At 38.9% G+C, this 18233-nt stretch overlaps 1 protein-coding gene across 2 annotated transcripts; it reads left to right on the plus strand.

Moving 5' to 3' along the window:
- Positions 1–442: 442 nt before the first annotated feature.
- trim8b (tripartite motif containing 8b) lies at positions 443–16515 on the plus strand. Of its 2 annotated transcripts, none has more exon segments than NM_001044914.1 (6): positions 443–2131; positions 11766–11861; positions 12157–12390; positions 14244–14275; positions 14407–14522; positions 14644–16515. In NM_001044914.1, coding segments are annotated over 6 exon segments (1695 nt in total). In that variant the 5' UTR covers positions 443–1558; the 3' UTR covers positions 15288–16515.
- Positions 16516–18233: the final 1718 nt, after the last annotated feature.

Consider the following 18233-nt stretch of genomic DNA (forward strand, 5'->3'; position numbering starts at 1 on the left):
TTTTTTAAAACGACTGTTTTCAACAAAACTATCACAACTACAAATAACAAGTCTGCCTTTAAAGGTTTACTAGTTGTTAACAATCTGTTCCCTAAGCAGAACAATTTTAAGTTTTAAGGCTATAGCTAAAGCAATAAAACATAAAGAGTATATACATAATTCTTTTAAAAATCCTGATCAATAAACAAGTGAAGGAATTCAAAAGATTCAAGCCACTTCAATGATTCAAAATCCCCCAAAATCTTCTTGTTATTCCCCAAATGGAGATGCCCTTTTAAATGTTACTCCGCCTCTTTGCTCATGGCCCCTCCTCTTTTTCATGTCAAAGCGGAGATGAGTCACGTGATTGGCGGAGTGGTCGTTGAGAGGGGCGGAGCGAGCGTGAAGCTCTGCGTGTATTGAAACTCTCTTTTCTGTCCCTGCATTCCAACCCTCATCAAAGCCCGAACGAGAGAAGAGGGGGAAAAAACCCATAAATAATACCATGGTGAGATCGGCCCGTTTTCAGGATCGACCCATGGATGCACGCTCTCAGGAACTGATCGCGATTGGATTCGGAAACAACGATGAAACCCACGCCAGTAATCCACTTTTGATTTCTTTCAAGCGCTAAAGCGAGAGAGGCTTGATGGGGGCCAAACGGAGACGTTTTCTTTTTCATTTTTAAAGAGGGACGCAAGATGGCAGATGACAGACTCCAGTAGCGTGAACCGTTTCGCTTTTACACGAAGGGCTGTCTGTTTATTTGTGGACGTGAATCGGAACAACACTTCATTTTCTCGTCCGAAGAGATCAAAGTGAATGCACTTGGCAGTCCAGTTTTCTCTAGACTTGGTTACATACCAGTGTATGTTCACTCTGTGTTCCTTTGTTATAATGAGGGGGGAAGTCTAGTATGCGCGCAGTCTTCACATATGTGTAAGAATTACCCGACTGCTTTGGTTATTATCGTTATTTTCTATGAAATGTGAATATAAAAGCACGCTGCGTGGATGTGAGATACGTTTTATTTTAACGTAAAGTGTAACGCTCGTCTGTATGGAGACCTAGCAGGACATTTATAATCCTCTTTGGGAGTAAAATCCATGTCTGTGTGATGCTATGTCGTAAAACACAACAGACGCCTTGACGTGAGAATTATCGTTTACTTTCTAAAGCTTTTATTAGTCTCTCGCTCGAGGCTGTTGTCGAAAAACGGCCCTAGCCAACGACGAGCTGTCAAGCTGGTCGTCAGCAGACTGGATTATTCATAGATAACTAGTGGGAGGGCCACACATGTAGAATATGAAACGGTGTGTTGGCATTTAAAGTCACAAGACCGAAAAAAGTCCACTTTAGCTCTGTGGCAATTCTCGCAACGCCTACAGTTGACACGAACGAATGAAGAAGTGGGTGGTGTAATGATGTTGCCTTGAGCTAAAGTGTGCTAAAAGTACTCTCTCCTGGAGTGTTCATACTCTCGCTGGCACCAAGTTGAGGTTTGTGGGAGAAAGCAGGGCCCTTGTGGTTCCCACTCCACCCATTTCAGGTATCAGCGCTTGTTTATGCTGTTTTAAAGATGGCAGAGAATTGGAAGAACTGTCTGGAGGAAGAGCTCATATGCCCAATTTGTCTGAATGTGTTTTCCGAGCCAGTGCAGCTCCCTTGCAAACACAACTTCTGTCGTATGTGCATCAATGAGGCCTGGTCTAAAGATGCTGGAATGGTTCGCTGTCCCGAATGCAACAACGCCTACACTCAAAAGCCAGCTTTGGAGAAGAACCACAAGTTGTCCAACATTGTGGAGAAGTTCAACGCATTAAATGTGGAGAAGACACCAGCGGTGTTGCATTGCATTCTGTGCCGACGTGGACCCCCCCTTCAAGCCCAGAAGGTTTGCCTCAGGTGTAATGCACCCTGCTGTCATTCCCATGTACAGACCCATCTCCAACAACCCTCTTCCAATGCTGGACACCTACTGGTGGACGCCGAAGATGTTCGGGCCTGGAGCTGTCCACAGCATGACGAGTACAGACTGTATCATTGTGAAACCGAGCATGTGGCTGTCTGCCAGTACTGCTGCTTCTCCAGATGTGCTACCAACCACGGCCACGCGGTGTGCGATATCGAAGTCAGGCGTAACGATATCAGAGTAAGTGGCCACAACTACTTTGTTTTACTTCAGACTAAAGGTTATGGATTTGGCGGAGGAGCTGGCGAGGTTTATCAGTTGTAGTTGCTAACTATTCTTTCCCCTTCCCCCCCCCCCCCCCTTTTTTTTTCTTCCATTTGAATGATAAACAATTGGGTAGAGCTGCAAACAATACCGAAGCTCTCCTCTGGGCTTATCTTCCCAGCACAGGTGCATCCTTGCGTGGCGTTTTGGGGAGGGGGAGGACTGCGATTGGAGAATTTAATGATGAGTCTTATTTTCTGTGGCACAGATGAGGGAAAAGGCCAGATTTGGATTTAATTTACCCTTAACAAGCTCTTGCATTTTCCAGACTCCCCTGCAACAAAACAACCCACATTTGCTTGTTTTTAAAGATCTAGAAACTTATAAACCACATAAAAATACCAGGGTTGGGGTTTTAAACTTTTATATTTACTACTAATATCAAACATTTGTTCTCAGTTTATACCAAATTTGTCCATTTTTCCTTACAGTAGCTTTATAAGAAGTCAAGCACGGCCTCTGATTTTATTCAGCAGCATGCTGTCATCATACTTTCCATTCATGCTGATTATATAAATCCAAATGCCATCAGTTATCTCATTTCTGTGATACGCAATGACCAATCAATCTACAAAACAAACCCTTGCCATGGTGTTGCCCAAGCTATCTGAAACCAAAACCAATCCTGTTGGGGATGCTATGGGATTTCCAGAGTTGGTTTTCTCTGGTGTTTGTGTATCTTAAGTTTACCATCTTCATTGTCCTTCCCTGTTCATCTGCTGTGAGGCAAAATGGCTCTGTCTGGGGCTGTAGCTGAGGGCAAGGTTGCTATTGCCTTGTTCAATCTGACCTTGGCGGAAGAGACGCTGGTATGAAATGACAGTGATTTTGAGCACCCTACCCCCATTCCCCCTTGAGAGAGGTCCGTCCTGGATGGCAAGCCAGCACCGCTGCCATGAGGTATTAGGTTCCAGCCTCCAGGCTTCTGCCGGCAGCCCGAGCTCATCAGTCACTACAATTAGGCCATGGTCTTAGATCCTAGAGCTTCAAAGACATTCTCTGTCTCCATGCGGTTTTCTGCTTCTTGACCTTTCTTCTGTTCCTGATTGTTGATGTAGATAAACACCGATTTAATCCGTAAAGGAGTAGATGGTGAACTTGTGTTTTAAGAAACCAAACGTGACACCAGATTCCTTGTAGGCTATTTAATGCAGACTGCAGTTTATTGGGGCAGCTCATCCAAAATTCAAATGTATTTATTCATATGTATTTTCTTTCTGCAGAACAAGACGTGATTATTTATTAATGTTATCATGGTTTGACAATCTAATAATAATGTGGTTTCTATTTTTTAATTTTTATTTAGTAAAATTTTTTTTATCATTTTAAATTATATAAATGTTATTAATTTTCATTTCATTAAAATAAACGATTGAGCTAATTTTTTTAATAACATTTATCACTCATTGTAAGTAAATACAAGAAAATATAATAACATGCTTAAACCAAGGTTATATGAAAAAAAACTGAATAACAGTGATTTCTCAAAGTAGGATTGGGTCGAGTCCATCATTCATCGCTGATGGCCGATAGACATTACAATGCTGAGTTGGCATCGTGATTCTTCGCCCCGCCCCCATCATAGCAGCAAGTCACTCACAAAAAATACACACTTATGGCTGATTTATACTTCTGTGTCAAGCGCGCGCTTATGCTACAGCGCAGCCTACGCGTGGTTGCTCAGCCCTCACCGTGGGCGTCAACGTCGCTGACGTGCACTTCTCAAAAAAATGTAACTGCGCAAGCTCTGTGATTGGTCAGCTTGGAAGCGGTGATGAGTGTGGGTGGGGCCAAGAGCTGCGCGAGTCCGTTGGAGTGACTGTTTACAAGTAGCTCCGGAGGGAGACTGTTGCTTTGTGTTTACCTTATCGTTAAAGTTGTTGCACATCCGCCTGTTACTGCCTCAAAATGAGCGAGTTTGAACCACTTGTACATTTAGAAAGCGTTCAGAATAAAACAAAACAAAACACCAGCGAAGAAACTCGACACAAAGGAGCATAAACACCTCACTGCCAGCTAGCATTTCGGAAGTGTTATTTCAGAGCAATAGGAACAGCGCACAGAAGTATGAATGCACATCTACGTGTGTTGCATGCGCCGCTGGTCACGCTGATCACTTGACGCAAAAGTACAAACCAGGCTTTGGTCCCCGTTTACACTAATACGTCTTAGTTTTAAAATGGCATTTTAGAACGAAAACGATCCACATTCACACTGTCGTTTCGCCTAGTGTTTCTGAAAAGATCTCCATCCGCACTATACTACTGAAAACGCACATCACATGACCACATACACACACACACACACACACACTCTGAGCTCCAGGCAGTCAGCGGGTACTTTGAGCACAAAACCCCAGAGAGCAGTGCATGTCAGACAGTTTATCAAGGATGTATTGCTGGATCGCGTCTCACTATAGTTGTTAAACGTGATATTTAATTAATCTTAATTGATTTATCTAACAACTTTTCTGTCTTTTGAATCTATCAGGTAACGTGTCACAGCGTCAGTACACTGCTTCAATCTTTTATTTTCACGCTTGTACTTAATAATTTTAGTGAAAACCTCAGATACTGTTGGTTTGTTCCTTTTGGTTGTGCACCTTTTTTACCAACCAAGTTTGTTGTTGCCATTATAACGACACAGATCACTCTGCTTATTCACGCAGAGTCCTGCGGAAAAAGGTGATTGACAGATAGTAATTTGTGCGTATTTAATCTTTATTTATTTATGATTTGGTTATTGGTAAAACAAAGACCATGCAGGTCAGGTAGTTGAAACGATAGGCTACAAATAATTCATTCGTTATGGATTAATTAATTATTCATAAATAATTAATTCAATGTCACCTATGAAGATGATGCCATTGTCCATTGCGATGTTTACGTTTGACATCATACAATGCCAAATTGGTCGACATCGATTAACCCTACCTGAAAATATGCATAATTCATTGCCAACACAAAATTAATAATGGCCTACTGCAGAACAAGAACTAAAAAATAATTAGCATTTAAAGACATCTTTTGTCCCTACATTGAAAATCAGGGAAATCCAAAAGTGACCATGGAACACAGTCACTTTTATTGTAAGGACAAAAACATGTTTCAGAATGGATTGTGCTGTATTCTACAAACAAACAGGTTTTCACAGAGGACGTGATGCTAAATAAATAATTATACCTTTTGTTGGTGAGGTATCCCTCTGAATTACTGCAGTAATTTAACAGAAATCCCCTCCATATGGCTTTAAACAAGCTATTGGCTCTGAAAAGCGATCTCCAGCTGTGCCAAGACGGATATTCTACATCTTGCTGTAAATATGTAATAGTTTTTGGTAATGATGGAAGGTTACTGTAGTCTGTATGAATCTGATTCACCGCCAATTCCAATTCCTTGCATCCAAATCTAAGCAATGGATTTGCGCCACAAGAAAATCGGTTGATGCACAAGCGAGATCCGCGAAAACAACTCCGTTTACCCAGCACCATGTGATTGTGGATCCAATTTGTCATACGCTCAGCAAACAAAATCTGTTGAAAGGAAAAGGTTTGGCTGCGCGTATCATCGGCAGTGATTGATGTAGTTCATTTGGCACAGAGGGTACAGTCAGCTGTTATAAGCGTCTGTCAGACGGTGTGATTGAAGATCATTAGTTTGCAGCGCATCCCTCTCCGGGTCCTGCGTTTGTCCTGTATTGCTGCATTCTGAAGACTGACATTGATTCCCTTGGTGTGTGTGTGTGTTTTTTTTTTACTCTTTGTAGCTGAGATGAATCAGAATTATATAATGGCGTTACTCCTGAACATGAAGGAAAATACCAAAATTGACTTCACCAAGGAATACCTGTTTTGTTTAAGCTTTCATGTAAGGTTATTACAATTTGACGTCATGACGCTAAATTAGACGTGCCCTCAGTCAACTTTGCCAGCGCAAGCCCACTTTTTGGCCTGTAAGCTTTAGAGCGTAAGTGGCTTGATGTGGATGAGGTTTGTCCTCTTTCTACAGGAAGCACTTTTATCGGTGAGCTAGCCTGCATTCATTATAGAGCTTTGCTCCAAAATACACACTCGCAGGGTCAACACGATTTGTCTCTGCCTTGGACGCAGACAAAGACAAAATGGGGAAAGACGGTGTGAAATGAGCCTTCCTTCTTTCTCTTTGCTCTCCTCTATGCTGTCGTTCCTTCTCCTCCTCCTTTTCCCTCCCTCATATTCCCCTCTGAATATACAGATATGAAAAAAAGAGCTTTGTTGCCATGACAGCACCCCCACCTTCTTTTTAGTGACTGCCTCTCGCATGAGGCGTTTGTTTAATTAAAACTAATTTGGTTTGTTCCTAAGGTACCACTGAACTTCTGTCAGTCGTTTGTTGATTGCGTTTTTTTTTTTGTCCCCCCTTTGTTTGCCGTTGAATATGAAAGGAAAATAATTGAAATTCCTCTTCAGCCACCAGCCCTTCTCTGTGGGGCCTTGACAATTGCATTCATTGAAAGAGAAAGGAACAGGAAGTTAGCAAAGTTACATTTCGTGCCATCACAGCAGAACTTTTTGTCTTTTTGTCTCTTAGTGGCGCATTCTTAGATTTATGATGTAGAAATGATTTGTTTTTGAAAGAATTTGCTGGTTTATATAAATACTGGATTGTAGGCATTGGATGATAACCGTTTTCAAGGTATTGACTCTATTCTTCAATGCGGAAGTGCGCTCGTTTTGCGATTTGTTTTAAAACTTTCGATTCAGTCGTCTATAGGAGAAATGACTAGAAAAAATAAACAGCAGAAAACGTTCAAACTACTTGCTCCACAAACAAATGTTTGCATGATTATACAGACACTGTAGAATCTTATAATAAGAAAATATCAGTTTGCAACATCAAGCAGCATAACGAGCTGTTTTTAACGTCTAAAAATAAATGTAAGTTAATGAGACAGGAAGTCTCGAGCCAAAAAGATTCAAATGGCTGTGCCCGCTCGTAGGCGTAGAATAAGGTGAATACCGTGGTTTGGGAAAAGTCAAGGTTTTAAAAACGCCAACATTTTCTGCTAAACCATTGTTTTGTTTTTAGGACAACAGCATCTCCAGCAGAAAAGATATCCAAAGATGGCGTCTTAAAATGTTTTTAAAAAAACTGTGTTTTTGAAACTAATGAAGACAGCAGAAGTCAGTAACTACATTTCCATCCACCTATTATAATGCACATTTTGGATATGCGCATAAAAAACAGTTGATGGAAATGCCAAGATGCGCATACATTTTGAAATTGTGAATAAAAAACAAGCTGAGTAGGATAACTGAGTAGGATAAACTTTTTATTCAATAAGAAAAGATGCGCATCAACTGTGATGGAAACTCTTTTACCGAACAAATTCAAGTATGTGCATTTAAAAAGGTCATGTGATTTTGTTATAAGAGATCATGTGATGTTAAAAATGTGTGTGAATGGAAAAAGCAGCAGGCTGAGCACATTGTAAAACATCTAAAATGTTATTTTAGTCATTCTAAAATGCCTTAACCGTTTCGGTATTAGTGTTATTACATCTATAATGACCTCCAGAATCAAGAGCGTGTGTGCTCCACATCTCACGCCTTTAAACACACGAGCGTTTACTGCATGTCAGGTTTGTCTTTTAAGGTGCAAGTCATTTATTAAATGAAGAAAAGATTCACACAGCTTCTCCTAACACAGCAAATTCTGTTTTTACTGTTGATATTTGGCGCCAGTTAATCAAGAAGTGATGATTTTGTTCACTTTGACTCGTTGGATGGAAACGGTGCTTTATTTGCACATCTTTAAAGTGTTAATCCAGTTTTGCGCATAAAGTTCATTCGCATTTTTGGATGGAAACATAGCTATGAATTCATTTTAATTATTTAGCCTGACATGTTTACTGCTCCAAAATATTTTAAATGTTTCATAAAATAAAATATATTGTGTTTAAAGGGGAAAAAGTTTTAGTTTTTTTACTCAGGCATTTAAAAAGAACATATTTTAGAGCATCTATCACAATAACGTAAAACCGTGATATTTTTATTTAAGGTTATCATACCGTCACAATCTTATACCGGCCCATGCCTACATGGGACGACAACCGTTTTCGAGGTATACCGCGGTTTGGAAAAGTCAAGGTTTTAAATGGCCAAATTTATTTATTTATTTTTTATTAACGTTTTGTTTTTAGGACAACAGTATCTCCAGCAGAAAAGATATCCTAAGATGCTGTTCAAAATTGTAAATAAATCTGTTTTTAAAACTAATGAACACAATCAATAGCTACTTTTCATCCACCTATTTTTATGAGCATTTTGGATATGCACATAAAAAATGGTTAATGGAAACGCCAAGTTGCGCATAAATTTTGAAAATGCACATAAATAACATGCGCATAACTGAGTAGGCTAAACTTTGTATTTGATAAGAAAAAATGCACATAAACTGCGATGGAAACACTTTTACTGTACATTTTCCAGAATGCGCATTAAAAAGGTCATGCATTTTTGAATGAAAACACAGCTAATGATTCATTTTAATTATTTAGCTTGACGTTTACTGCTCCAAAATATTTTAAATGTTTAAACACATTTTAGAGCAGCAATCACAGCACTGTGAAACCATGATATTTTTTTTCAAGGTTTTCATACAGTCACAATCTTATACCAGCCCATGCCTACTAGATTGTTGATCGATGCTATTGTCTGGCAACAGAATGAAAGTGATTTTCTTATATCAAGAATTCAGAGTTTGTAGCTTAAACTATACAGTATTTGTGTTCCAGCATCCAGTGTTTTCTGAATATTCTACACAGAGCTTGAATTCAACCCATTGTCAATTATATGTGATCTTTGGGCTGGGTGAAATGTTGAATATTCATGAATCTTTCTGTTCATGTATAATTAAGCAACAATATTTGCACATTTTAGTTTGCAGAGCAGGTTTGCTAAAAGAAAAAACACAATGTTTTTGTGATTCTTCATTGCTTTTATTAATAGACTGTGAGAATGGCAGTAGATTTGGTGAATAAATTTAAAAGCAGAAGTTTTATGTTTTTTTCTGTGTCATATTGATGCGTACATGAAATCAGATGTCAATCATTTTGTTTAGTGTTCATGAAACCCCAGTTTTATACACTAATTTATTGACCATGTCCAACACACATTTACAAACACAGTCCCTCTTTTGTTCTGAAAGCCTTTTTTTGCCGCCAAAGAGTCATTTCCACTGTACGTCAGGTCATGCAATGTTTCCATAACAAATGATGGTGGTAGAATTGACATTTCAGCGAGGCATGCGATTTTAGTGACATTTTGGTAATTTCATACCATTTACAGCATCCAGAATGTTTGCGGATTCTGCATAATCTTTTTATTATTGTGTAATTGCGTACAAATTGCATTGCATATTGGAAATGACACATACTTTTTTCTCTCTCTCTCTTGCATTAAAGGGTTAGTTCACTCAAAAAATGAAAATGCCTTCATCATGTACTCTGCCTTGTGTGGTTTTAACCTTTATGAGTGTTTTTTTTTTTTTTAATCTGCTGAACACAATAGAAGATATTTTGACTTCCCATTGACTTCCATGGCAGGAAGAAGTATTACTATGGAAGTCAGTTGGTCCTAGGTTTGTCACGATACTGGTACTCGGTACCAACCGATACTGACATTTTAAAAATGTCCATTTCCCACGAACATTTGAGTACTGTTGAGCACGTTCTTAAACAGCGCTGATTTGCCATTGTGTTCACGTGCTCAACAGAAATGACTGTGATTGGTTGTGAAGGTCATCAGTTTACCGAACTCGCTGCTGTTTACTGAGTGTAACCACAGATACAGGGACACTGGAGCACTTTAAAGCCGCGATTCAACAGCAGATCGCTTGTATGCCAGCTTATAGACAAACCGGCTGATTGATGCGACTCTGAAATAGGGCAATGCGATTTGAGAAAAATATCTAATTGCATTTTTTTGTTTTTTTGACAGATATTTGATTTGATTTGTGATTTAATTTGGAAGTCAAGCTTCAGCTCAATAATCTGTATTGTAGCTTCTTACTGCTAAAATGCAGTGAGTGTTACTGAGTGTGAACTGAAAATATATTAACTAACCTAAACATTTATTCAAAATTGTTTTTAAATATTCAGAAATTAAACACCCATTTTTCCCTAGAGCAAACAGTTAGCACAAATCAAATGACCTTACATTTCTGTAAATAAATGAAACTCAAGGGAGTGTAGCTTATTATACAAACAAAAGATAATAATTATTAAAATACAGAACACTCAGCAAACTAATATGGCTGATAAGAGCCTTTCTGTTGCTTATATTGTCTAAAACAAAATAATTATCACAGATGCTACACAAAATATCATGATGTTAAACGTACAGCTGTGGTACTCCAAAATGGCTAAAATAGGTGTGAGACAGAAGAGACGAGATGTGTCTATCTTGCATTTAGATGAATTTTGCTATTCTCTATTTGGTCACTGCATTAAAAGGCACCGTGTCTTTAGCAGGGTAGTGCGTTATGGCATTAGTTATCTCCTGGGTAGGGTTGCACCAGCTGTTTGTAAGTTCTTTCTAATAGCTAGTTTGTTACTAAATTTGTCAACGTGCTTAAAGCAAACTGTAGTTAGTAGGTCGTAAACTATCCGTACAGTTATGTTTATTGTCGCATTGAATGATGTAATATCCAATAAGAAGCATTTAAATCTTTAAACTGCTTTAAAATTCTGCAACTAATGCATCTATATATAACTGTCCTATGAAAATAAAATGACAAATTTTGTTTGTATAGTACATTACATTACAGTCAGTCACTCCAGACGATGCACATACCTGCGTTGGGAGCTGTGAATGCACGCGAAATACACACTTTGAAACCAAAATATTCCCATATTACTAATGTCCTGTTTTTCTTTGATATGAATTTGATATTGAATCTATTAATGTTTCTGAAGCGGCAGTCACCATCATCCATCTCGTCCGTGCCTTCCTGTTTGTTTGGGTTTTTTGTGGGCATTCCGCATAGTTTGGTTGCGCAATTCTGATTAGGAATGTGATTACTCAATTGGCTAGTAAAACTGTCACACACAGATGCCATTCACGCGTTTGCTCTGGGCGGGGGAAATTAAATAATACATATTTATATCACAGCTTCTTGCGATTAGCTAAATGCAAAGTTTCAAATCTGAATTGTGATTCGATTTCGATTAATCGCACAGCCCTACTTTGAAATGCTCCATTGTCTCTATATCGGTGTTTACACAGTAAATAGCGGTGAGTTCGGTGAACTGATGACTGAGTTCCAGTATTGTGACAATCAAACAGCATTTTTTTAAATATCTTCTTTTGTGTTCAACAGAAGAAACTCAAATACTTTCGAAACAAGCGAAGGGTTGAATATGGTTTATGAAAATGTCACTAGCTTGACCATTATATATGTTTCTAATGGATTACAACATGTTTCTATCAGCTGATTATCTCAACATGATGAAATATTATAACTTAAATTAAATAAAGACATTGGCCTAATCTTATGCTTTTGTATTTTAGCAAATGCTGATTAAACAGCAGGATCGGATCGAGGACCGGGTTCAGGACATAGAGGAGCAACTCTACAAACTAGAATCTGACAAATGTCTCATGGAAGTAAGTGTGAAACTCTGACAAGCCAAATAACATTATTATTATTAGCCAAGCAATTGAATCCATTGCTTTTGCGAGCTTTAAAACCAAGCACTAATACAGGACGCTCTTCCTATTACTGTGATTAATGACCACATTAGTACATTTGCACAGGTTTGTGATAAAGGTTGCGCCTGGTTCTTGTACCATAACCAATCCAGTTCCTCAGTGGCTCTCCCTAATCATCCGCATCAGATTCAGCCTCCGTAAAAGACGGCGCACGACTTGCATAGTAATTGGTGTTTGTGTTAAACCTCAGGACAAAGTGCAGCACCTGAAGGAGGAGGTGCAGCTGCAGTATCAGAAGATGCAGCAGCTCTTGGAGGAGGATTTGGGGAAGACCCTGGAGGTCCTGGATAAAGCCCACTCGAAATTCTGCCAGGAGAACTCTGCGCAGGCCCTGCAGCTTCACCAGAAACAGCAAGAGGCAAAGAAACTGCTCAGCTCCATCCAGATGGTTTTCGATAAGGCAGAGGACATCGGTTTTATGAAGGTGACCTGCCTTTTATTGCCATTGTCAATACCACGCAGTCTTTTGTTGTTATAAATGGTGACATTTCCCCATATTTAACAGCGCTTTTGTGTTTTGTCATGGAGAAAGATGATATTGAAGAGTATTTTTCTGCTTGGCTGAAGTCAGATTTATTGCAGATTGTAATAGTATACAAAAATGATGGAAAATGATTATTTTTAGGCCTCTGGAGAGTAGGTTTCTATTTTTCATCTGCTGGATATACAGTTCACCTCTGTGGAATCCAGGAAATGTGAAGTGTTTTTGTCAGGTTGGGTCTTGTTTAGATTTATGCATTTCAAAATGAGATCTGGGTGTTCATTTTTCAGGAGCTAAATATGTATTTAGAAACATTTATGGTAATTAATCGAAGGAGATTTAAAGGGTTTAATGTTGGGCAAATACTGTTTAGCGTACTATATTCATACAGTTGAAGTCAGAATTATTAGACCCCCTATTTATTTTTTCCCCAATTTCTGTTTATCAGAGAGAAGATTTTTTTCAACATTTCTAAATAGAATAGTTTTAATAACTTATTTCTAATAACTGATTTATTTTATCTTTGCCATGATGACAGTAAATGATATTTGACTAGATATTTTTCAAGACACTTCTATACAGCTTAAAGTGCTTATTTAAAGGCTTAACTATTAGGGTAACTAGGCAGGTTAGGGTAATTAGGCAAGTTATTGTATGATGATGGTTTGTTCTGTAGACTATCGAAAAAAATATATAGCTTAAAGGGGCTAATAATTTTGACAAAAAATAAAAACTGCTTTTATTCTAGCCAAAATAAAACAAATAAGACTTTCTCCAGAAGAAAATATTATCAGACATGCTGTGAAAATTTCCTTGCTCTGTTAAACACTTGGGAAATATATATATATATATATATATATATATATATATATATATATATATATATATATATATATATATATATATATATATATATATATATATAGAGTTATAAGAATTTTCAAAGGGGAGCTAATAATTCTGACTTTAACTGTGTATCAACAGGAAAGAAGGTTTTGAGCTATTCAAACAAACGGAAGCAAAAGAAAGTCCTCTGCAGACATGCATGTTCCACTGGCTCCCCTTATTATCTTGTCCTTGAATACTAGTATTCAGGCTTATTTTAGGTTCTTGACTGGCAAAAAGATCAGTTCTGCTTTTTTCCTGCTATATTTAGCATGCCAAAACTCACACAACAAGATTATTGTTCAAAATCCCACACACAACACTTCTGGGTATGGCCTGCATTTGTATCTAAATCTATCTTGACATTGCTTTCCACACATTCATTCAATCATTTTCCCTCGGCCCTTTATTCATCAGGGGGGGCCACAGCGGAATGAACTGCCAACTTATCCAGCATGTGTTTTACACAGCGGATGCCCTTCCAGCTGCAGTACTGGGAAAAATCCATACACACTGATTTACACACATATGCTACGTCCAGTAAAGTTCAATCATTTCACCTATAGCACATGTCTTTTTTGACTGGGGGAAACCAGAGTACCCTGAGGAAACCCACGTGAACACTGGGAGAACATGCAAACTCCACACAGACCCACCTGGGACTCGAACCAGCAACCTTCTTGCTGTGAGGCGACAGTGCTAACCACTGAGCCACCGTGTCGGCCATCCACACAAGCATACATATTATAATTATTAATGAAATGGTAATTACTGCTTGTTGAGACCACATTTACGACACACATTTGTGAGATTAGAACTTAATTTGCTTATGCAAGAAAACCTTCCAGGGCTTTTTGTCAGTCTAGGAACCCTCTTATTGATCTAACGTATAATTACTTTTTACTTTTCAGAACACAAAATCTGTGAAAATACTAATGGACAGGTGAGTCACTGCAAAGTTTTCATACATGAATCATTATTATGAGTTTCATTAGTCATCATCATTCCTGTCCTGTTATTGTGTAACTGTAAACATTAACTTGCATGGCTAACTTTCTTCGTTTTGGACTCCAGGTCTCAGTCGTACGTGGGCAGCACACTGTCACCATACAAAGTGGGCAGCCTCAACTCCAAACTATTTCTGTCTGAAATCTCAAAACGAGAGAAGAATCTCTGCAAGATGCTGGAAGGTAGCTATGAACAAAATGACTCCCATTTAACCATTAATTACAGAAAACCATCTGATGCTGCATCCAGCTGTTCTCTCTGAATAATTAACCATTTATATCATTTGCTTTCTTCCATCTCCAGCCCCCTTCAGCGCTCCTGCTAACTTTTTCCAGAGTATTCCGGCATACCTATGCGAGAAGCGCAGGCACTCGATGGCATTCCCCGAAGGCAGCGGGAGCAGCCGAGCAGGCGCGAGCTACATGGACTCTTCCTCCTCGTCAGGTCCTGCGTCCGCCAAGCAGCCGTGCTTGAGTCTTACTCAGGGCTCTGCCCCAGGCGAAGGTCAGTCCTCCCAGCAAGCTCTAGGGCCGTGCGGCTCCGGCCAACATGTCGGAAGCAGCAGCTCAGCCTCCGGCTCTCAACCTTTACCACACTCCACCTCGGTGTTCCCACACTCCCATTACCCAAACGGCAGCAGCTCCCAGCTGCCTCAGTATGGAGCGCGCAAGATCCTGATGTGCACGGTGGATAACTGTTACTGCTCAGGGGTGCCCTCCGTGTCTAACCACCGCGGTCACCCGCCCTACCCGCGCTCCAGCTCCTTCCCCTGGCCGGTGAGCTCGCAGGAGTACTCGCATGCCCCTCTGCCTTCCGCCCCGGCCATGTCCCAGTCTCTCCAGAGCTTGTCCATGCGCGACTGGATTGACGCATCTCAGTCGCACAGGCACACTGACTTCTATAGCCTCTACGGCCAGTCTTCCACCAAGCATTACGTCACCAGTTAACCCCTGCTCCAGTGACTGCTGCCAGTCACCAGATGGGGCGTCTTTTTGTTTTCCGCCGAGAGATGCATGTGGGGCATTTTCTTTTGTACGCAGATCTAATCAATCATCTTGGATGAAGTCCGAGAAAGTTCATATCACAAAGTCAAGCATAGCTTTGCACATTATTTAGGCACTAATGGTGTTGTGATTCTGTACCATGAACGCAAGTTGCTCTCCTCAAAATAGCACTCACCGAGACGCTCGTTGGTTGAATCATCAATAATGTTGCACTTTCTTTTGTAAGATCCAAATTTTGGCAATTACCGTTGACGTCCGCAGTAAAACTATCAAGTCAGCTCTTAACTAAAGGAGAGAATTGTAGCCCACAAAGGTTTATCATTAACATCACATGGCTGTTGTTTGTTAGCAAAAACTTTGTATATTTTTCCCAGCCTTCCACGTTTCATGTCCTCACAAAGAGCACAAGCACGTTTGGAACTGACCCGGAAACTGGAGCAGCACAGCATTGTCATTGGCGCCAATGTTGATTTGGCTTGACCTTCCCTTACCGAATGCAGCTTATAATGGAAATGCCCTTCAACCCGAGTTCACAGTCCTCTGAGCCTTCAGTCTGCTCTCATCCAGATGCCGCTGTCTTTCTCTCTCACGCCCTTCAAAGCCACAGAAATGCTCCCCTACACATCCTGTATGTTAAACGCAGGATGCGTTGGTTTGGCATTCTTTCGTTTAGCCGTGGCCTCTCATTATATCTGACTCAACGGTGGCTTTAGCGCAAACGTGTCAGCTGGAGACGAGATGGCCTGTGTTCGGGAGGGTCATGGTGCACTTGATGCCTCTGCATTTACTGTCAATGCTGTAATTGTTCTTCCTTGTGTTTCGCGCCGTTTCCGGCTCCAAGCAACGGAGCCTCAGGCTTCCTGTTTGTTACTGAGTGCATGTGGAAAAGAGTTTATGAGCACTCGTAGACAAAAAAAAAAAGAAAGAATAAAACTGCAAGCAGTTATAAAATGACTTTTGAAACAGGGAATGAAGTTTTTTTGCTTAATTTTTATTTTTTATTTTACGTACTACTTAAAAAAAAAACATTGACCAATGAACATTATGAAACTAACTGAATACTTGGGATAAAATGGAGGGATTTTCTGTTGTAAATATTTTGTGAAATGAAAAAGAAAGACTTGTAATTTGGAAAGAACCTTGTTCAAATAAATGCTAATTTCAAGTTTAAGAATTGCTTCTTTTCTGCAGTTTCTTTTTCAGGCTGTATAATGAACCCCGGGGCTTAAAATAGACCACATCGCAAGCATCGCTATGGTAACACCTCCATTTAACACTTGTTCATTTTTGTCTGTGTGAAGCTAATCATTGACACAAACTCTTTCAGATTTCAGAAATGAATTTAATGCAGCACTTCTGGAGCCTCCAAGTATAGGTTGCAGTTCAGTTTCTGCAGTTCTGCACTTTTCTTGTGGGAATTTAAGCATTTTTGTCTATTCATTGTGGTGAACCTTGTTTTAGGCCATTGTGCCTGCAAAAGCAAACCTGCTTAATAAATCTGCAGCTCATAATAGAAGGTATTTTTCACCTTCAGGCTTCGTTAACAATTTTACATCACTTCTTAATGATTCGATTCTAAATTAATTGTTAGGATTGATACGGTTTGGAATTGGCAAAATGGCTTGTGATCAGAAAATTGGCTTGCATAATAATTTGGCATGTCCACAGTATACACAGACACACACAAACAAATATAAATAAAGATTATATAAACACACACATCTAAACACACAAACTGTAAATTCATACACACACACCTGCATGCATACGAGTGCGTGTCTGTGTGTGACGTGACCACTCAAATTCTCCTTTTGAGTAAAATGTTAATATTTCTTTTATTCTGTGAAGATTTCTTTCAAATAGAAATCATTCAGAGCTTTTTTTCCCCCAGAAAATGACAATATTTTCTCTAAATCGTCATCTTAGAAGTAACGTCTGCACTGGACAAAATATTTAGCACAGCCTTGCATGCTTAATTTGAACAGGAAAACAAATATTCATCCTAAAACATTAAATAAATGTTATAGAAGCAAAAATGTAACTTTCTGTAAACATCAACATATTGTTAAAACCCCTATTTAATTTTTTTTAATTAAATTAATAAGTAGACTGATAGTATTGCTTGAAAAGTAATGCTTCAGTGAATGATCTGCCAGACAAGACCTTATAATTCCAAGCAGAACATGACTTTAGAATTTGAAGTTTCTATCTGCATTTGCCCTGTTTTTTATTTTATTTTCTTTATTTTTTTTACACCAATTAGCAAATACAAGAGAGTTTTGGTAATTTACATGTAGAGAACATTTAGTGTCTGTCATGTTAATGTATAAAAGAGAACTGTCACACAAATACCGTTTGCTATGTGGATTGCAAAACCTTTGAAGCTCAATATCTCAAAATCCTTTAGAACACAGACAGAACCTCATAATTTCAAGGTGACGAAATATCGATTTCTTCTAGATTTTTTTTTTTTTTTTAAATTTAGAATAACACAACAATTGTTTTAATCAAATGCATAAATATAAAGAAACTGAAAATGTGATATTTAATTTTTTGACTATATATACAGTTGAAGTCAGAATTATTTGCCCCCCCTGACTTATTAGCGCCCCTGTTTATTTTTTTCCCCAATTTCTGTTTAATGGAGGGAAGATTGTTTCAGCACATTTCTAAGCATAATAGTTTTAGAAACATATTTCTATTAACTGATTTATTTAATCTTTGTCATGATGACAGTAAATAATATTTTACTTGATATTTTTCAAGACACTTCTATACAGCTTAAAGTGACATTTAAAGGCTTAACTAGGTTAATAAGGTGAACTAGGCAGGTTAGGGTAATTAGGCAAGTTATTGTATAACGATGGTTTGTTCTGTTGACTATCAAAA

The sequence above is a fragment of the Danio rerio genome, chromosome 12 (genome assembly GCF_049306965.1).
Source record: "Danio rerio strain Tuebingen ecotype United States chromosome 12, GRCz12tu, whole genome shotgun sequence".
Taxonomy (NCBI): domain Eukaryota; kingdom Metazoa; phylum Chordata; class Actinopteri; order Cypriniformes; family Danionidae; genus Danio; species Danio rerio.